Source organism: Vespa velutina, chromosome 10 (assembly GCF_912470025.1).
Source record: "Vespa velutina chromosome 10, iVesVel2.1, whole genome shotgun sequence".
Lineage (NCBI taxonomy): Eukaryota > Metazoa > Arthropoda > Insecta > Hymenoptera > Vespidae > Vespa > Vespa velutina.
This window is the reverse complement of record NC_062197.1, coordinates 8,051,684-8,073,711: the sequence shown is the minus strand read 5'-3', so window position 1 is coordinate 8,073,711 and position 22,028 is coordinate 8,051,684. Positions and strand designations below refer to the sequence as shown.

Sequence of the window (22,028 nt, the reverse complement as noted above, 5' to 3'; positions counted from 1 at the left end):
GCGAACATTATTCGCTCTCTCTTTCTCTCTCCGTTTTTATCTCTGTTCCTCCCTCCTTCTCTCTTTCTCTTCTTCTCTGTTTCTCCCTTCCTCTTTCTTCCTCTCTCTCTCTCTCTCTCTCTCTCTCTCTCTCTCTCTCTCTCTCTCTCTCTCTCTATCTTTCTCCTCACTTTGAATGTTTGCAGAAGAGGCTTTTGTGAATAGCCAACGATCAACGGCCGATCGATAGGGAGACACGTAAATGCGTTGTCGTCCGTTCGAAGACTTACCGTCGCTTACCACCTGATTTACATAATTAATCGAGCATGTTGGAACGACGATGTAAGTAAATACTTACTTTGACGATGAAATCAAGACAACTTTATTTCATACGTAATTGCGTAAAAATAAAGATATATATGTAAAATCGTCGTTGATTTCACACTATGAAGATAATCTAATTTAAATTCCACAAAGTTTTTCTTTTTACAAAGGTTGCGTCAAAGTGTACGAACTTCCGTGAGAATATTGATATCGCGATTCGAATTTCAATATCGTCATGCATGCTATCGTGACTATTCGCACGCGGTACCGACAACGAGCGGATGAGAGAAAAACCAAAATAGGAAGGGAGAAACTGTGGGGGCTAAATTTGCATAGTATGATTTCGACCAAATCCAATATTTGTGAAACGACGGCATAAAGTTAAATGATCGAAAGGTAAAAGAGTTTATCATATTGTTCTACGAAAAATATATATATAATTTTAAAGAAATTACGTCATGTAATTATCCCATTACCTTTCGTAAATATATATTTTGAATCTGAATAAAATGAATAATGGAAGGGACATACAAAGCGTAAAACACAAATATCGAGTTCTCTTGGAGCCTAAAATGGGCCAAGTAGATCGTCCCGTATAAACAAAAATTTAAGCAACTTAGCACGTTAGTCGTGCCAAGTCAAACATTTACCATATCGACTAAATGCCATTCTGAGGAAGCATCCTCGCTTTGCTAAGACCACCTAAGGATAGATTAGTTCTTAAGCGACATAAGCCAAACGATCTAACACCATCGACGTTGCGATTTCTCTCATCAATCGAACAAAGCGATCTATTTCTTGACGAGAGCAGAGAATATGGTGATTTGATGAAACGTAGGTTGAAAATGGAACGAGGTACAAGGAACATAATTTTCCTAAAGTCGAATGAAACGGCCAGGATCTGTTCGTCCCTCGTATACATATAAAAGTGATGAAACCATGACGAATTCAATTCTTTCATAGGACGATCGCACAGAGTTCACTGGGTTGGCCAATTCCGGCGTACCTAAATAAAACTAAAAATCTAAAAATTGTACCGAGAGATAGGGAACGTTCGTGTAGTCTCTATAACACACTGATACGCGTATATATGTATGTGTATATATATATATATATATCTGTATGTATTAGGTATATATATATATGTAGGTGTATAGCTGAATTCAGACAGATTTATGCGTACTGCCTTCGTATTTTTATTGCGAGCCCCAGTCGGTTGAATAGGGTTATAAGTCACGCGTTACGAGCTCCGTTCGATATAATCTCGCGTGCGAAGAAGAATAGAGCTTTATTCGAATAATGCAAATAAAGGTGGAGAATAATTAAGCTGACGCGAACGTCTCGCGTTATTCCGCAAGAACAATATGGTAAGAGCGTGAAACTATAAAACGTATCAAAACCAGAAGGAATGTCAGACCAAAAGAGGAATCTAAAGTGAAACGATCTACCTTTATACGTTCAAAGTCCAGTGGTATGTTAATCGTTGCTACTTCAAATACTTGGAGAACTGTATTTGAGAAACGTATATGAGAGATATTCCATTAATAACCATTGATATTATAATAATAGCATCACGGGAAATATTTCTGGCTAAATTACGAGCTAAAAGAAATATCAAAGAATTTATGAGTTTTATAGAACACCCATGATCAATTTGCATCTCAAATTGCATGGATGAGTTGGTCGCTCGTTAACGATACATTTCGATAGTCGTTTGACGACATTCCTACCAAGGTCATTCATCATAAATTCGATCTTAAATTCGAACCTCTTCGCTGTTCTCTCAAATGAGAAATAACACGTTTCAATGGTTCGTTTGAATTTTGTAATTCGTCTTATTTGTTTTGCAAGAAAATAAAAATATCTTAACGTTATTATATAAGGTCATGTAAAAGCTTTCTAAAAATTGTATCCATGTTCAAAGTGCCATAAACGTGTGTTACGAAAGTATATAAACACGAAAATGCAGTATCTCTTGGTATGTTTTATCGATTAAAATTCCGATCTTGAAAAGTTCTTTGAAAAAATTCTATAGATAAAGCTTCGAGCGAATTTACAAGGCAAGAGATTCAAGGAGAAAAATGATTTTTGGTAGAAGCGTTGGCTTGAATGCGGAAAAGGTGAGAGGATAAGTTCTAACTTATAGGAACATTATTTCAACGAAACCGGAGCAACTAAAATGCATTTTCTTTTCCATATTTTTTCAAAAACTCTACTATGACGAGTACTATTTATTTATATATTTATTTATAACCCAATAATTTCTATGAATATCGCAGAGCAAAATTCGTATTTTCGAACTGTAACTTTTCTGTTTCTTTAAATATTTTACAAAAATTATATAATACAATTGAAGACTATTATGTTTTCGAATCTCGATTAATGGTTTGTACGAATATCGAAGACTAAACTGGAATCGTCAAAGTCGAATTAAAATAATCGTAATTTCCGAGACTATATAACTACCGTGTGAAAAATGAAGCACGTACGAATCTTCTGACGTATAAAGGTTAATAAAGTGAAACCGGATATTTTCTAGGATGATCGTGACTTTACAGAAATGTTTTTAAAGAATTTTAATGCTTTAGAACGTATATGTAAACTGTCATATTTATAATACTCTGTCAAACTTTTAACCGTGTATAATTTAATATATACACCAAGGTATATTGTATAACAAATAGTAAATATTGTAGGAACAAGCGTGACTCTTATGCTCTGTCGAACAAGGCGAATCAAAACAATGATACTGCTGACAAAGTATATTCGAGATCTTACTTCTTAACTTTACTTGTTCTAGCACTTAAGTTACGAACATTAAACTAAGTAAAGTCGAGCTGGCGTAGGAGTTTGAATCATACAGGCGTGCATGCGAACGAAAGACAGAAGAGTTCCAAGTTCGTGCTCCAGAGTTTGCCGAGGGCCTTCAGTAATTTGCATAACGTCGCAAATACGTAATATAGAGGATAATCCTTAATAACTTCTCTACCAGGAACAATCTGCTTATCATTGAGAGATAGACTGATAAAATTCTACCTAACTCGATATATTTACGTGTTAACATCTATATGGATCGTTTCCTACTCTTATTCTCGAAATTAATTAATGAGAAATTCGTAAAATATAAAAAAAAATGTCTCCGACAGACAAATTTAACAAACGGTTTATTTCAAATTTTTATCACTCGTGATATATATATATATATATATATATATATATATATGTATCTCAGTTCTAATTCAATTCATAAAAGGAAAAACTCGTCCTCGGAAATTTTTACGAGGTATCTTCGTTTTCTAACGTTTCGAACAACGAGGAGAACGACGACGAAAACGACGACTTATGGGTCCGTTCTCAAGGAAAAGCACTGGTTGGATGCATACACATGTCGAGCACGTATATTCCGCTAAGAGAAAAGTTCCTCTGTCTGTTCTGTGCATTTGCGTCTGTGGATTGCAGCTGTTGGTGCAGAGAACGAGAGAGAGAGAGAGAGAGAAAGAAAGAGAGAAAGAGAGAGAGAGGGAGAGAAGGAGAGAGAAAGGTGGAGAGATAGAAAAGGTATAAGAGAAAAAGTTTCCTAGGCATTTTCGCGTTGAGAAAAGCCGCAAGAGCTACGATTGCAAAGTGTCGAATACTTTGCAAGAACGATCGGAAGTCGGAATGTCGTAAGGCTTGAAGCCAACGTCTGATCCGCTTATCGACAGGCTTACGTTGTACCTCTGCCTATCATCAATTCGACATCTCGAGAAAATTTATGTATATATATAGATTATATATATAATATATATACAGATATATATATATATAATATATTTTTATCAAAATTTCTTCTGCTATCTGCGCGCAGCTTTTATTTGGCAGTATTTAAAAACAAAAGAAACTTTTGAAACAATCTAATATATATAAGTGGATACGATACTCAATATGATGAATGAATGAGATATTCAAAAAACCTAAACTTCGATCAAAAGAATTAAAAATTTTATTTCTTTTCTTTTACGTTTTTCCTCCATTAATATTCGTCCTTGATTACTTAAAAACAAAAAAAAAAAAAAAAAGAAAATAAAGATTATTGGAGAACGAAACTGAAGAATTTGAAAACGAGTCTTTCGATAAAAAGTAAAAAGGAAAGTGAGAAGTTTAAAAGTGGCGGTCGGTGGTTCGATCGGCGGTTCAAATGATTCTTCTTTTTTCTTTCGCGAGGAGAGTGCCGAAAGCATCCTCTCGTTTCTCGTAAAATGGTCTCGTAAATCATAACGACTCGGAAATCGACAGTCGGACTTACCGTTGCGCGTTCTTCCATACTCTCGTAATTCTTATTCGACCGACTATAACTTATGACTCGGAAAACGTGCTCTGTCACGCCCATTATTTATTTTTTATTACGTTCAAACGTATCATTACTTGTGTCATTAAAAGTATCATATTGTACGATTATTAATTCGTACAATATTATTTTTGTCTCCATAAAGAAGTATATTGGATCAGACGAAATAATAATAATTCAATATATTTGATAAAAGTAGAGAAAGAGAGAGAGAGAGAGAGAGAGAGACAGAAAGAGAGAAAAAAAAGAAAGAGATGGAGAGAAAGAGATAAAAAGAGAGAGGAAAAGAGACAAAAATTAACGCACTTGAAAAAAGTATGCTTGCCATGAGATCAGCACAGTTAAGGCTAATTAACGAGCCAATCTCGAACTGGGAGAAATTGGTTAATGAATCCACGGGTAAAGCATTGGAATATCCACTCAGCCATATCGAATTGCTTATTTGAAGCGAGCCATCCCGTTCATTTGGACATGTTTGTTACTTATTATCACTCAATTTCTGTTCGTTCTTCTCTTATCAGAGTCCTCGAGAGAACTAATTCCAGAAAGAAGAAGAAGAAGAAAAAGAAATCATCTTTAGATTGGTCGAGATTGGCATGCTAACTCAATTCCGAAATTTTATTCCAGATATTACCCTAGCTCATATGAGGAAGCTCGTTTAACGAGCCATTAATATACAACGAGACAACGCAACGATTCTATGTTTTCGCGAAGGGATTTCACCGTCCCACTCGAGAGTCTCTCGTAATTAGTTCTTTCGTTGAGTACCTTCCTCATTTAACTATAACACCTAACTCGTAATTAAAGTTGACGTTATTAAAAACAAAGTTACTTTTACTCTCTCTCTCTCTCTCTCTCTCTCTCTCTCTCTCTCTCTCTTTGTCTCTCTTTCTCTTTCTCTTTTTATATTTCTCTCTCGAGTACGTTTATCAATTGATTTCTTTAAGATCATTTCCAACGATCGATCATAAAATTTCGGATATAATTATGGTCGCATGCTTCTACATCCGTTCTACATTTCGTTCTACATCCAGGAGGCACTTTAATGAAATAATTACCAACGATCGATGTAAATTGAAATTGTCGCGTGTTGCAGTCCGAATACATTCGGTCAGAGAGAAAATCGATTGAAATCCGCACAAATCAATAGGGTCTCTAATTCGAAAGATTGATCAGGAAATAAAACAACGAAGTTAATTAAATGCGATGGAAATCGTTCTTCAGATTTTATTTGATATAAAAAGAAAAATTGGGTAGCTTTCGAGAAAGTACGTTTGAATCCCGAATAACGTAAGACAGTAAGAAACGCTCACGATGCATGCCGGAACTCAAGCATCTTTTATTCACGATGCCAGCGACTCTCGAACGCGATATACCTACGTATACTTCCGCGAGATTCTTCACGTCAGATTTGAAGATATACACGTATTTATACGTGCCATAAAAGAGAACAGAGGTCTCGGTTCGATGAGATTTTATGGCCTTTTTTCACACTTCTCTCCCCCCGTTCCTCGTTCCCCGTTTTCCAGAATTCGAAATTTTCCCGATAAAATCGCCCAAATTTACGATTCCCTATGATTCAACGTTCTTTTCAGCGTTTTATACTATTGCAAGCTTTTGCCAAACAAGAAATAAAAAAGTGTATCAGAAACAAAGCTAGGAATTACGACGTTATTTTTGACAAACCTATCAACGTCATTCTTTCTACTTTTCATCTTTTTTTCTTAATACTTTTATATATTATATATATATATCAGAAAAAAAGAAAGAAAAAAGAAGAAAAAACAAGCTATTATTCATACGACAATCCATAAATTTCACTGACACGTGATTCACATTCTCGACGAATAAACCGAATTTATGGTGAATACGATCGATCTTCTTAAAACGACATCGATAGCTCGCACGTACGGTTCGTCGAAGTAATTAATTAAACAGTTATTATTCGTCGACAACTGTATGCACTTTCGTGATATCGTGCGCGCATTGCAAAACGACATTTCGATGTGGGCGTAGGTTTAATCGATCGATGAAACGTCTAAAATTCATCTCTCGCGTTTGCATTGACGCGAGAATGCTAACAATGTTTCGTTGGATCGATGTAATACCGATATTCTGAATAATTAAGAAAATCATTATATTATCATAAAAAAATTATATTAAATAAAAAGAGTATCCAAATTTAATAGTCTTGAGAGCCATGTGAAAATGTTCATATATTTAGAAGAATCAAAAATAGGAAAATGTTATATTTGATACGAAATAAATTTTAAATGATAGTTTTTCTAATATTTTAAATTTCATTTTACAATTGTTAGAATAATTATTACTTATAAATTTTTTAACAATTTTAGTAGTTCTTATTTCTTTTATTTATCTTTTTCTTTTTATTTTTGGAAACACGATATATTATAAAAATTTACATTTTGACATTTATGAATGTAATTCTATGTATTTAAAGTTGCTATCAACTAATTATACTAATTTCATAATTTTATTGTTCTAGCTAGAGAATAAATTGTGAAATAAAAAAAATCGAAAAAATATTCTTTCCTTTAAAAAAAGAATTCAAAGAGCAATTTATAAAACATTTCTACATAAATTATTTGAAAAATCGATTATTGAACCAAGTGCCACAAAGAAGGTGATAAAGAGCCGCAATTTAGCCATATGTGTGTAATATATAACATATTTATATATTTATAATATATATATATACACACACACATACGCGCGCGCGCACGCGCACACACACATATATACACACACACACATATATACACACACACACATATACGACCTCGTGGCACAATAAAATTCGAACCAATAAGTGTAAAATTTGATAATCGGGAAAAGATAATTCGATAAAAAAAAATCGAGTCTCGATTTTATCGGTTGGTCAAGTTTAAATGAGAAAATCAATGGAAGTTTCTGCACGAGCCAACCAACCATCGATGTGTTCGTTCGCTCCTTCTCGTAACTACGTTAAAATAATATTTGCTTACGAGGTCGTCGTTTTGAACCGTCCAAGCAATATACGAGGGTTCTTGTAATAGCGAACGAAAGCGACTTATTAATCACTACTATACTAGGGCTAACAAAATGAGCAGTATCGTTTTTCATCGATGAAAATCTTTTGTTAATATCTAAAATTCGAAATTAGTATATCTAACTAAAAAGTAAAATAATTATGACTTCGGTCGAAAGGTAAAAAAGTTATTTTGTTTTCTTCGAGTTCAAGGCAACCAGTCGTAAAAATAAAGTGTCTTCGTTTCGAAGTTGGAGAAATATATAGCCAGAAGGAACTCGGAACGTCGCTTCGGAAACCGCACCGTTTTAAGATCTACGGATCTACGGGAACTTGAAGTAGGTATTCTTTTTTATGCAACACAATTTCGTGGAAATAACACGCAGTTCGTACTTTCGCTCTCTCCTCGATTTCGTGATTCAGTCTGACGATTCTCTATTGGTTTGTACGAGCACGGAAAAGCTTTTTCGTTTTCTAGAACTAATAAACAAGTAAAAAGTAACTTTTTTCGTGAAACGAGTCCTTTGATGAACAATACAAAATCAAAAATTAAAGATTCAATTTGTCTTAAATAACACATTCCATAAATTTATAACTTAACGATATTCTATATTTCTATATTGTGCGATATCTCAAAGATTAACGTCAAATTCGAAATTGTCCAAATCCATAAAAGCCCTCATAAACCCTTCTCAAGTAGACTTCTCGTAAGCAAAATATATAATGTATACGAGCTACAAAGATCACTCCTACAATACTAATCCATTTGGAACATTATCAAGAATATATACTGTCCTCTGTATTCATAACTCATAACCAATAAGCATAGAACGAGATTTCATTTACATATGTCGATCGTCATTAACCAAATATCCCGCGCATTTAAATATTAATGGAAATACTGAGAGTTTCGAAATACGTTCACGATTACATAAACCAAATTTATTCCCAACTACTATTTATTTATTTATTTATTTATCTATTTATATGCTTATCTGTCTAATAATCATTAAATCGAAAAATATCGAGAGAGAAGAAAGGAATAACATTGGAAGAAAAGTAAAAGTAAACGTTTGTATAGATTATAGAGACGGCTTAAATACTTCAAAATAGTCGCAAAGATTTTAATTTTCTATGCTGTGGAGATGCGACAAATATGAAGTTAAATTAAAACTTCAATATCCAGCACCGCAATTACCCTCACTGGCGATGTCCGAAGAGCAGATTGCTCGGAATCATACGAGCGAAAAACTTTATTTTCCAAGTGGCACTGAACGCTTGTCCTAATTCCATCTCCCGCTCAACTCGGTCGAATCCTTTTTTTCTTTCTTTTTTTTCTCTCCTTTTTTTTTCTTCCATGCTCCCCTTATTTTTCCTGTCGAGTACTACTAGCGTCATTGTCGCAAAAGTAGCTCGCAAAATACATGAGTGCATTCCAATCTGAGCTTTGCTAATGCTTTCCCGCGGAATTAAGCTCAAACCTGCCCTTATCCTTCATTTGATTATCGAAAGACCGTGGGAGAAAGTATTCCGAATTCGTTTGATCGAAGACTCTTTTGAATTAACTGATCTCGATAAATCTATAATTCCTTTAATTTAAAAAATATGATATATAAATTATTATTATTATTATTATTGTTATTATTATTATTATTATTATTATTATTATTATTATTATTACTATTATTATTATTATTATTATTATTGTTATTATTATTTTACTCGTCAATGTATTCATGATTTTCTCGGTAGAATATCTTTCCATTATTAATACGAATCGATCAATGATGTTGCATTCTTCATTATACTGATGTTTAATCATTAGTTTTTACGTATATGATAATATGAAAATAAAGAGTAAAATAGAGATAGCGTTGAGAATTCGTGAAATATCGAAACGAATTTACGTTGCCGTACCTTCGCGTTCGTACGATCGATCGATTCGTACTAGTGTTCAAATACATAGATATGTGTACGCATACATCGATATTTCGATGCGTACGCGAATTTCGAACAGCCGATAAAATCGGTAGTCCAGTCGCGTTATCCACTTAAGCGCCAGGACAGCGCAACACCAAATTGAAGTTTCGAATTAAACCGTCCGGATGATCCGTCTCGTCTCGTGGACGCGGCTATGCCATCTCTCTCTCTCTCTCTCTCTCTTTTTCTCTTTCTCTCTCTCTCTCCCTCTCTCTCTCTCTCTCTCTCTCTCTCTCTCTCTCTCTCTCTGTATCTCTATCTCTCTCTCTCTCATTCTCTTTCTCTTTCTCTAAAGCTCGTTTGCAATTTCAGTAGCCAGCAAATATGTCCACGTCCGGTTCGCACAGGTTTAGAGTGAATGTATAAATCCTTTGGACTAATCTGCTACATTCCTTGGTCCTCGTCCTGCGAAGGGAATAATATCTTCTGGAAATACTTGCGAAATTACTCTCCTCTAACTCAAATTCGATATACTCTTGAACGTTACGTAAACTTTTAATTACCCTTGAAATCCATCGAGGTAACTCGAAACATTGAATTTCTTAATTCTCCTAGTGAAGTCACATTTATCGAACCTTTTCTGATTTCAAGAAAATATCTCGGTAATCATATTATCTGGTAAAAGAGAAGACTGCTGGTAATTCTCAATGGCGTAGCGATGTAATGTCTCCTCGAGTTTGCCGAGAGAGAGAGAGAGAGAGAGAGAGAGAGAGAGAGAGAAAGAAAGAGAGAGAGAGAGAGAGAGAGAGAGAGAATTTTTTTCCCATCGGAAATGCATCTTGTGAGCGCCCGTATAAAATAAATACATTCCACACACGTCCCATGAGTTTATCTCACGAAGGAGAGGGTCCGACATATTGGGATCGTGCTAGTCACCTAACCACGTTTATGTACCTTCTGCGTCGACTTACTTCAGCGAAACGAAAGTCCGCCTTCTCCTTCCTATTCTAACGTCTCTTCTTGAATTATAATGCAAGTACTTTCAAGGAAACCACTTTAGTTGCCTTAATATTATTCGATTATGATATCGTGCTATCTTAGAAACCACAACCGTCTGCGTTTATAATTTAGTTATTTTTAAGTCCTTCGCATTCTTGACAATATTAGTCTCATTGTTCCAGGTGTCGGATGAAACAATGGAGAAGAGATCTTCCACCAACTTCCGTCATAATCACTTTTCATAACGAGGCCAGATCGACGTTGTTAAGAACCGTAGTCAGGTAAGTTCTCCCTTCTTAATCGTTTATACTTTTTTTTTTTTTTTCATGAATATTATATCGAACGAACGAATGAACGTTTCGATATAATCGGTTTTAAAGGATAGACAGAAAAGAAAAAATAAAGTTTCTACTATATACGAGTAACTCTAGAAAAGTGAAGAAATTCAGAATACCGGCCGATGGAATTTTCTAATCGTCGTTCCATCGTTCCATCGCGTGTCACGAGTACTATATCCGTTCAAAGTAGGCGAGACATCGAGATCCTTTTCAAGCCTCTCCTTTTCCCTCTCTCTCTCTCTCTCTCTCTCTCTCTCTCTCTCTCTCTCTCTTTCTTTCTCTTTTCCCCTCTTTCTCCTCCTCCTCCTCCTTCCTCTTCGTTCCACGAGTTTCTGGCATCGAGCATAAATCAGAGATTTTTCTCATAACTCGGTCTCGTATTAATTAAAACATTTTTCCATCTACGAGACCGGAAGGAAAAGAGATGAAGGAGAGTTTTGGTAGTCAAGAGTCGGCAAGTTCTTGCAGAGGTTGAACCAAGAGGCGTAACGAAGCCTTAAATTTATTTAAGGCGACCATATAAATCGACCATTCGAATTAACGAGAATTCTTAATTACTTTTCTTTTCTTTTTTATTCTTATTATTTTTTCTTTTTTTAGCGTACTCAATAGAAGCCCTGAGCATCTGATCAAGGAGATCATATTGGTCGATGATTTTAGCGATCATCGTGAGTACTTCGACTGCAATTTTTTTATTTTTGTTTTACATATGTATCTACAATCGGAAAAATTTTTTCATACGAATTTCATTTATCATTCCAGCTGAAGATGGCGAAGAACTGTCAAGGATTCACAAAATACGAGTGATCAGAAACGAAAAAAGAGAAGGTTTAATGAGATCGAGAGTTCGAGGCGCAGATGCGGCCACTGCTAGCGTTTTAACGTTTCTAGACTCTCACTGCGAGTGCAATGCTGATTGGTTGCAACCCCTTTTAGAAAGAGTAGCAGAGGACCCAACGAGAGTTGTTTGTCCTGTAATCGACGTTATCAGCATGGATACGTTCCAATATATCGGTAATTTGCTCGTCTCTATTGTCATTGAAAAATTACTCTCGCTTTAAGTTCAAGTGGCCATGGAGTACACGTATTGTTCGTTAGAAAATGAAAACCATCGAATATAGTTTGAAATTGACTTCAATGATAAATTAAATAAAGAGCGGGAGTTTCAATACTCTCTGCTAAATGAACGTGGAATGTGGAAAACCGGGATTTTACGAGAAATTTCGAATTCCTATATTGAAAAAATTGGATCAATACAGTTTTTTTTTCTATAATAGGTGCATCGGCAGATTTGAGAGGAGGCTTCGATTGGAGTTTGGTTTTCAAATGGGAATATTTGAGCCAAGCTGAAAGACAAGCGCGACAAAAGGATCCAACGCAAGCAATCAGAACGCCGATGATAGCTGGTGGATTATTTGTCATCAATAAAGCTTATTTCGAGAAACTTGGAAAATATGACACCCAAATGGACGTCTGGGGTGGTGAAAATCTTGGTGAGATAATTTAACAATTCTCTCTAAGTTCATTTTATTTCAAAATGTCTACAAACTACTTGATTATTTGTTCAGAAATATCCTTCCGAGTATGGCAATGCGGTGGCAGTCTAGAAATTATTCCGTGTTCTCGAGTAGGCCATGTCTTTAGAAAACGTCATCCTTATTCATTTCCTGGTGGTAGTGGGAATGTTTTCGCACGGAACACGAGACGTGCCGCTGAAGTATGGATGGATGAATATAAACAATTTTATTATAATGCTGTACCTCTTGCACGGAACATTCCTTATGGAAAGTAAGTAGGTTACTTTAGAGATCTATGTTTTAAAGATCAAAATTCGTTTAGATGTTCTATCGATATCTTTTCTAATCCTTTTACTGCTTTTCAACAGTATTCAAGACAGAATGGAACTGAAACGAGAGCTGGGCTGCAAGCCCTTTATTTGGTATTTGAAACACGTCTACCCCGAATTGGTGATCCCTACGAGCGAGGGTGGTCCAGGAGGATCTCTGAAGCAAGGCACGGCTTGTCTGGATAGCATGGGCCATTTGCTAGATGGAAACGTTGGTTTATATCCCTGCCACGATACCGGTGGCAATCAAGTACGTACCAGTACGATCCATTTAACGAACGTAACGAAGTATTTTCTTCAATTACTTTCTGGGAAAACAAACGTTGTCCAAATGTTCGAACACCTAATAAATTACTCCTTTCGATTCGATTCTACTCGTTCAATTTTTCAAAATAGATTCTTCTTAACGTAATGTGATACATTATTACGTTTGAAAGTTGTACGCTCTAGAAAAATAAAACTATATGTATATACAGTATGTTTGGTTTGCGTGTATACAAGTGATTATTTCCTTAAGTATAAAACATGCAAAAAAATATTTTAGACAAATGTTGCATAATATAAAGGGGGATACATCACAGTGATAATTATTTGACTTTGCGATGATCTTAAAGGGCCTTGTAAACGTTACATTTACATTTTTATATGGAACTCTATATTTTTTATTATATATTCTTATAGCTGACATCAAAAACTATTTTCAAAACACTACTTACATTATATATTTTGTATAAATTATTGTTTAGTTATTTTACTTCAAATTTGTCATTAGCATTATGTAATGGACTCTACGAGGAAGTAGTTCGGTTAAACTTTGTATGCTTCTAGACGAAAAATAATCGAATTGAGCCACATTCATGCAAAATGTGTGAAAATATTCTTAATAATAGAGAACATGAAGAAGTACTAATGAAGACTAATGAAGTACTAATGAAGAATACATGAAGAAATACTAATATTGTTAGCACACCAATGTCAAAGACAGAACAGAAACGACATAACAGGATGGAACAGGATAGAATTGGAAGAAATAGGAAAGGGTAGGCTTAGCTTACCTTGGTTTCAGCGAGTCGGGTCGGGTTGAATCGGGTTGAGTTTAGGTTCATTTAGTTTATGTGCGTCTGGGGTCTTATCTGGGGTTTCATCTGCAGTTTTGTCTAGAATTTTCTTCGCGATTTCGTCCGCGGTTTTGTCTAAAGTTTCATCGGTTATCTTCAGCTATCTTTGGGTATCTTATTAAAGATAATCAAAAATATCTGAAGATACTCAAAAATTTCCGCTATTCTCGGGTATTCTGTCTTAATCGATTCGATCCATTCGCTTTAGAATCAATCCGATTCAATCTGTTTTGTTCTCCACTGTCTTGTCTTCGGCGTATTATCATCATTAACCTCTTTCTATTTACATGTTCTCCGTTATTAGAAATACAAAATATATATTTTACATTGATGTAGCACAATTTAATTGTTTTCCATCTAAAAGCATACAAAATCAGATCGGACTAAGTATTTCTCTGCTAAATATGTCGGATAATGTCAATGACAGTTCTACACTAAATTTGAAGCTTAATAAATCGTATGAAATGTAAGTAGTGTTTTGAAAATAGCTCGATAACAATGACAAAAATATGTAATAAAAAATATAAGGTTCTATTTATACATTTAAACATGATCTTTGCAGGGCTTTTCGTGATTATCGCAAAGTCTAATAATTATCACTATGATGTAACTGATGTTGTACAACATTAATAGGAAAGATTTTTTCCATTTTTAACATTTAGGGAAATTATCGGGTTTATACATTTAAACTGGTCACACTGTATATCAGTTTCATTAAGATTTACAAAAGAAGCAATATGATTTTATGATTTATGATCGATTAGTTCTTCACTAGTTAACACGATGTATCATAGGATTCGTGGATAGAGAAAGTTTTGATTGAGAATGAAAAAAAAAAGCGAATGGTAAGATATAAGTTTAGAGAGCTATATTATGGATAATTTAACCATTTCAGGAATGGGGTCTCACCAAGGATGGTCTGATAAAGCATCACGATCTTTGTCTGACGTTACCACTTTACGCGAAAGGTACGACGCTCCTCATGCAGGTTTGCGACGGCAGCGAAAATCAGAAGTGGCGACACTTGGAAGGTGGTCTCATAAGGCACTCCAGGATTCCCGTCTGCGTGGATTCCAGATATCACGCTCAACGTGGAATCACCGCGGAGAAATGTGACTCTAATGCGGAAACGCAGAGGTGGCATCTCTACAATCACACTCACTAACTTCCATCGTCCTCTCGATGAGAACAATCACCTTACTCGACCGCGTAATAATACGTCTTTCGTCTCACGAGCTCGCCGAATCTTCCAAAGGATCGATTGTTTCGTTCGTTCGATCGTTAAAACGAACGTGCGAAACGAATTCGTCCCAGAGAGAAGGGAGATTTCTTCTCCGTCTTTTCCTTCTTCTTCTTCTTCTTCTTCTACTACTATTTCTTCATCATCATCTTCTTTGGGCCTAGAAAAAATCGTCGTTCTTGAAACGAATCACGGACCACATTCTCGGTTTTTTTTTCTTGAACCAATCGGTACGATGACTCCGGATTTTTTATATTATAAAACGTGCTACATGATATAAAAAACCAAAAAAAAAAAACAAAAACAAAAACAAAAAAAAAGATACAATAAAAAAAAGTGTAAGGACTTCGCATGTTCCCATCGAAATTCCCTTACGATTTGATTTGCGCGAATATTTAAATATCTAATGATCTCAAAATACAATCGCTCGAGCGATTATTTTTATGCATTTATTTTCAAAATATATATTTTCCTTTACCTTCCCTTTTTTAAGTTGGACGTTACTTCAGTATTGTGGTATTTTAATATAGAAGATACTTGACGAGAGATTTTGCTTGTGAATACCAATTTGAGATTATAATTTTACTAGTATATACGTTATATAGAACAAAGAATCGATAGAGCAATGTGTGTACGTTTTGACATGAGATAATCCTAGGTTCGATTATTAATATTTTAATGTTTTTTTTTTTTTTTTTTTCTTACTCTTTACTAGTCATTCGCGATGATATGTCTGCTTTCCACAAGTTTTATTTTTTATTGTAATCTAGGAAAAGATGCATGCGTGGAGGAACGAGAATATTATTTCTTACGGCTTGACGATTATCGATGGTCGACGATAGGTCGTAGATCGATTCGAGAAGCTTTTTAGTCACGTCTTTACGAGTCTGAAAAATTCATCTACGCTGCGTCCATTCTCTTCTTTTTTTCTTTCTTTTCTTTTTTATATATATATATACATACATACACATACATATATATATATATATATATATGTGTGTGTGTATATGTGTGTGTATATATATACATAGCAGATTTTAATCAATTTTTAGAGCGTTCGATTGCATCGATATTTTTTGTCTCCAATCCGTTAGATTGGAATCGTGAAACAAAGCGAATGTTTCAACTCCACGCTCTATGATTCTCGATAAAGAGATTTATTTTTGTAAGAAATTATATATGTATTTACTTGGTTGTGCAAACGGATGGGAATCGCGATACGATTAGCGTGTAATGATTTAACACATTGCGGACCGATCAATCGATAAACTATATAATTTCGTTTAGATCTCTTCGGTGAAACGTATAGAAACAATTAGTATAATTAATTATTACAAGGATCTCCGCAACGCGTTAAATGCAAATGCGAAAGTACATATACACGGTGACTTATATAGCAATATGACGCAGGTCTTACAATTTAGGCAAATCGGCATGTGAGATGGCTTTTTTATGGCCTCGACTTTCCGCCGATAAACGATTATAACTGCCGCCGTTTTTGCGCCGGATTCGCATCTATCGGAGGTTTGAAATTTAATATTGTACGATATTGCGCGCTTTGCATTGAGCTTTTGTATAATATTGCGCCCATCCGAGTGTCATCTTCAATGTTGACAACCGTAGTCGAAAATGTTTGTTGGGAGATTGTTTTTTTACATATTGGTACTTTAAATAGGCGATAACATGTTTAGTGTAGATATTATAAATGATCGATATGTTCTTGAGAGATGGCAGAAAGAAAGAAAACGATTGTTCGTTAATAACAAGTATATTGTACATTTAAATTAGAAAATGAGAAAATGATATAAACACGTGAATACATTACACATGCCTGCGTATTCGTAACATTATCATCCAAATTTTATGCGTTATCTTTAAATTTAATTTTTAATTTTTATTCGATAAAATTTATGAAAATTAAATTTCATTTTACAAACTTTTACTCGATGAAGATTTGTTTTTCAAATGTTTAACTCTAAAGAAAAATATCATTGAAATAAATTAATGAATAATTTATATGAATTGTAATGTTGTGTGTATGTTGGTTATGTACATACATAAATATAGACGAATTCTGTGCGTCTGTTTCATATTTAAGATACTTTCGCAAAGTGAAAATGTGGTAGGCGCGCGTACAGGTGCAAGAATTGTAGACTTCGTGATGAAAGTTGGGCCTTGGGGTATTCTGAACTAGGATTTGAACCTGGGTCTTTCGCTTTCCGGCCAATTTCAACCTCACGAATGCCTACTTTATTAAAAATGGAGATGGTCACTCCCACAGAATTATATGAAAAAAGACCTTGTAAATAATTTCATATATTCTATTAATTAATTATCTTTCTCCCGTCCTAACTTCTCGAAATAATACTTCTTTGCTATAATAAAAAAATATGAATACTTTTTCTCTTTGCTTCCGTGCATGACGAACAAGTTGAAACTACGAAGTTTCTCTACCATAATTACGCTGATACCTGTAAATAAACCTTATCACGTGAAAATATAAATATAAATTAATGAAAGAATGAAACATTGTACTTTCCAAGTATATAAACTGTATTATAATACTGAAAATTCGAGATTAAGTTAAGATAATAAGTAATCAGTCAATGTTAACATTCGTATCCTATAAAATATCTTTGTAATTGACGAAGAAACGTTGTTACAAGTAAAATACGAAGGCTGTATAGCGAACTATTCCTTACGTATTGTTATTTGCGGTTTCTTCTGAATAATTAGAAAAATGAATTTTTCTATAAGAGAGTGTAATCATAATCGAATATTTCGAAAAAATAACGAATATTTTAAAGACGATTAGTACATATTATGAAAAAAATAAAATCATTATGATTTTATAATTCAGCATCGATTATATTTAGATCGCATATGTTGAAAAAATAATTTTTTTTAAATTAAAATTCCGAAATTGTCCTCAATATCATCTTTTTATTTTATATAGATTAATTTCTTTTCAAAACATAAGGATCAACATTCTCTTCCATCCTATTCGCAAATGTATAATAATTATTACATATACATAAATATATACATAAATAAATATATATATATATATATATATATATATATATATATATGTATATGTATATACATATATATGATAAAACTACGATATTATAGTAATTCTAAACAAAGTTTTTCTAATAAAATTATGACACTTCCGCAGAAACATATTTATTTATTATAAAATTGATTTAGTTAAAAATCTTACATGGATAGTTTACACACTTATGAAAGTTTCTATTATAATTTCTAAAATTTCTCCTTGTCTATATTTTTGCATTTTGTTTCTTCATTCCTTTCTTAATTTTTTTCTTTAATTCATCGATATTTATTTCTGTATCTTTTGGATTATTCTCTGTTGATTTTTCCTCTGGTGGAATAAATGCCTGCTCTCTGCGTTCTATCCTTCTCTTTTTAGCCTCTTCATGTCTAGTCTCTTGTTCTTTCTTCTTCTTTGCTCTCTTTTGTTCTTCTTTTAAGAAATATTCTCCAGACATAAGCTGTTTATCAAGTTTGCTTTCTTGCTGCGGCGGTGGGAATGGAGTATATGGTTTCTTCTCCCTCTTCTTTCTTGGTTGTTTTCTCTTACTAACATTTTTACTATTAAACTTAGGTAAAAATCTTTCCCAGTTTTCATTCTTCAATTTGGGGTCTTTTGCTAATTCTCTTTTTATCATTAATGCTTTTATGTTATAAATAGGATGAATATTTTTCATAGTATCTTCAGCAATACGTCTCACCTGTTGTAAACCTTTATAAGGTCCTAATGCAGAAACTGTCTGTCCTTGAACTAATACATAACAATTTGTTAATAATTCTATAGATTTCAATGTACATCCGTTTGGTCCAATTAACCTTTGTCGTCTCTTAACAAATTTTTCCTTATTTCTTACAAAGGAAGAAATTTTTATAATATCAGAACCAATGTTGTCTTCCAATACTCTCACTGCTTGTTCAAAAGGAACCGATCTAGACATGAGTTTTATCATATCTCTTGCTTTCACAATAATATAAGGATCCCAAGTCTTTCTTGTCGTTTTAACTGTCATACTACCTTCCACGAGATCTAATTCTGCTTTGACCGCATATTCGTCTAATGCTTTCTGTACCAGAGGCCAATGTTCTTTTAAATATTGTTCTCTGTACTTTGGAAATAAAGTAGCAAAAGAACTTTCCTCCAAAAGACGATGTGGATTATCTTCAGGTTTGAATGCTGGAATTTTCAACGACCAGGCATTATCCACAGGTCCAGTCATTTTCGGAATCTCTTCTGATTCTTTATCACTCATTTTTTACAATAAAATTTATAATTAAAACATTACACGAAATATTTTACTTCCGATCGAAATTCACGTATGATTTTTATAGGTTATAGTTCGTATTCTTTAGTATTCAATTATACACTAAATTTTTATATATAATAAAACTGTCTATAAAAATATTTTCTTTTGTATTATTTTACGTTTCCTCGATACAATGATAAAACATGTATCTTTAAATAAACGAAAAGAATACACATTTCTACATGCAAATAGTTCCATAAGCGCCACGTATCGTCGTATATCGCAAATATACTACCATCTACCGATAATATGAATGTAATAATTTGTATATAAACTATATATACGTCTATATCTGTGTACAAAGAAGCATAAAATTTAACACATCAATAACAACGTATTACTTTAAATTATTATCTCTGTATAATATATGTTACATTTACCATGTGAGTAACGGAATTAGTATTGTAATTATCGGTAAAATAGTACTCGACTTAACAGTTCCTAAAAAATTTTAAACTTTTCATGGCGCGAATCACGTGTACGTATGTTTAAAATGAAGATTTAAAAAAAAAATATCATTGTTAAGTTATTCAATTAACTACTTTTCGATAGATATTTATTATACTAAAATATATATACGTAGTTTTATGTTTATGTAATTATTTGTATAAATTATTCCAATATTTTTTAATGAATATATTTTCTGAGGTTAAGTTTGTTAAATATATACTTGTACGACTAACGAAAGTGAATTTATTTTTAATACACAATTAATGATTTAAATTTTAATAAAAGTATAATAATATCTCTGGCAAATATATTTTTTAGTGAATATCTTTTCTGAGGTTAAGTGTGTTAAGTATATTCTTGTACGACTAATGAAAATTGATTTAATTTTAATACATAATTAATGATTTAAATTTTAATAAAAGTGTAATATCTCTGACAAATATATTTTTTAGCTAATATATTTTTTGAGGTTAAGTGTGTTAAGTATTTACTTGTACGACTAACGAAAATTGATTTAATTTTAACACATAATTTATGATTTAAATTTTGATAAAAACGTAATATCTCTGGCAAATATGGTTTGCTGTATGATCTAGGAAAAATAAAGAATATATAGGTAACAGAACCTCAATTGTACTTAATATCTTGGTTTAGTTTTCCTTTTTTTTTCTTTTATTTAATATCCATATATTTGGCTTTAGGCATTCTTTTTTATGTTTGAATGTATTTGAACTGCACAGACTGCACTAGTGTCACACATGCTTTTTTATGTACCATTAGTCTCCCTTTATATATTAACCCCTTTGAAAAGGGTAAAGGGCTTCACCCCTTTACACATAAAAAAGGGATAGCTGTTAAAAAAGGGTGTAGCAGCTGAAAAAGTATAGGCCTATTTTAATAGATACATTATATCTGAATAATTTATAATATTATATAAAATTAAATATTTGATGTGTCAATCTATATTTCTTTATTATTTTTTATATCTGTTTAATATAAAAAAAAATGTTTAATTAAGACAAGATTATAAATGCTTCATCTTTTCTAGATAATAGTTGTTAGGACAATATTTTTTCTTGCTTACAATAAAAATTCATCGGGCCACACCCTTTTGACTATGGGATTTGGAAAATTCGTTCGGGGCATGCTCCGTCTCATAGCCAATACAGATCTTCCTGTTCAAGGGTTACGGTCTCTCTCCTATACTCTTGACAGAGGATCTACTCCCAGGAATTGGGGAAGGATTCCTGTGATTGGTCAGGGAAACTTAGTCTACCACCAGCTACGCAGCAGTTTGAAAGGGGTTCTTCAGTTCTCCGTTGGCAGCCGTTGCCTTTAGATCATATATATCTTTTCATCAATCAGTGAGCATATATTGTTGAAGTGTTGAAATAATATGTTTTAATGGATTTAACAATAGTAAGTTTTAATAGATTTAACAGTAGTAAGTTTTAATATTAGTACTTTACGGTTCTCATAAAGTGCATGTATTTTACAAACTATGTATTCAATCAAATAATTCTTATATCACATATTTATATTATTTATTTCAATATTTTTCTCTTATAATATCATTTTTATATATTTATATATCTTCAGTTTTTGTCAATTTAACTTTTATTATTCATTTCGTATCAAATTATTATAAAAATATTAATTTTATATTTTTAACATACAATATGCGATTAGCAATGTTATTCTCCATTATAGAAGATTGATTCTCCATCCCTTTGATATGCAATCCTTTAGGGTACGCTTGTTGTGAGTTACCCTTTTTTTAGTCACCCTTTTTTTGAGATACCCCTTTTTGGAGGTATCCCTTCCTCAATTCTCTCCCCACCATCAGAGATTTTACCCTTTTTATTTGGAACAAAAAATATTGTCGTTTTTCTTCACAATGTTTGTATTTTTTTTTAAATATCAGTTTTTTATAGCAAGGTTTCAGTTGTCTAAAAATGGTATTTATAAATTGCAATATAAATTGTACACACTTCTTTTAGAAGTATTTCTTTCAGTTGCATTTGTTTCTTGTCTATAGCTATACTATATCAAATGGTGGACAATAAATTTTCCTTCTTTAAAAGGGTGTATGCTAGAG

At 33.1% G+C, this 22,028-nt stretch overlaps 3 protein-coding genes across 8 annotated transcripts in view; 2 read left to right on the top strand and 1 right to left on the bottom strand.

The window, feature by feature from the left end:
• LOC124952454 (polypeptide N-acetylgalactosaminyltransferase 2) overlaps nucleotides 1-18,159 on the top strand; it is a 98,035-nt gene extending 79,876 nt beyond the window's left edge. For both annotated transcript variants that reach the window (XM_047502344.1, XM_047502343.1), the window contains 7 exons: nucleotides 10,760-10,858; nucleotides 11,516-11,583; nucleotides 11,678-11,929; nucleotides 12,193-12,408; nucleotides 12,484-12,703; nucleotides 12,801-13,011; nucleotides 14,775-18,159. In XM_047502344.1, the coding sequence (XP_047358300.1) occupies nucleotides 10,760-10,858; nucleotides 11,516-11,583; nucleotides 11,678-11,929; nucleotides 12,193-12,408; nucleotides 12,484-12,703; nucleotides 12,801-13,011; nucleotides 14,775-15,044 (1,336 nt within the window). In that variant the 3' untranslated portion in view covers nucleotides 15,045-18,159. The remainder of the gene's footprint in view (nucleotides 1-10,759; nucleotides 10,859-11,515; nucleotides 11,584-11,677; nucleotides 11,930-12,192; nucleotides 12,409-12,483; nucleotides 12,704-12,800; nucleotides 13,012-14,774) is intronic.
• A 126-nt stretch (nucleotides 18,160-18,285) lies between these two features.
• The window catches only part of LOC124952109 (gastrula zinc finger protein XlCGF46.1-like), a 49,806-nt gene continuing 46,063 nt past the window's right edge, over nucleotides 18,286-22,028 (top strand). For all 5 annotated transcript variants that reach the window (XM_047501482.1, XM_047501478.1, XM_047501480.1 and 2 more), the window contains exons 1-2: nucleotides 18,286-20,546; nucleotides 21,115-21,349. The gene's annotated coding sequence lies outside the window, so the exon portion shown is untranslated. The remainder of the gene's footprint in view (nucleotides 20,547-21,114; nucleotides 21,350-22,028) is intronic.
• On the bottom strand, nucleotides 18,293-19,727 carry LOC124952110 (KRR1 small subunit processome component homolog). Its single transcript, XM_047501486.1, has one exon. It carries the CDS (start codon nucleotides 19,424-19,426, stop codon nucleotides 18,404-18,406), a length of 1,023 nt encoding a protein of 340 aa, XP_047357442.1. The 5' UTR covers nucleotides 19,427-19,727; the 3' UTR covers nucleotides 18,293-18,403.

What these genes read in the sequence shown, in the direction of transcription:
- LOC124952110 (XM_047501486.1), bottom strand. Translation starts at nt 19,426, where the DNA reads ATGAGTGATAAAGAATCAGAAGAGATTCCGAAAATGACTGGACCTGTG.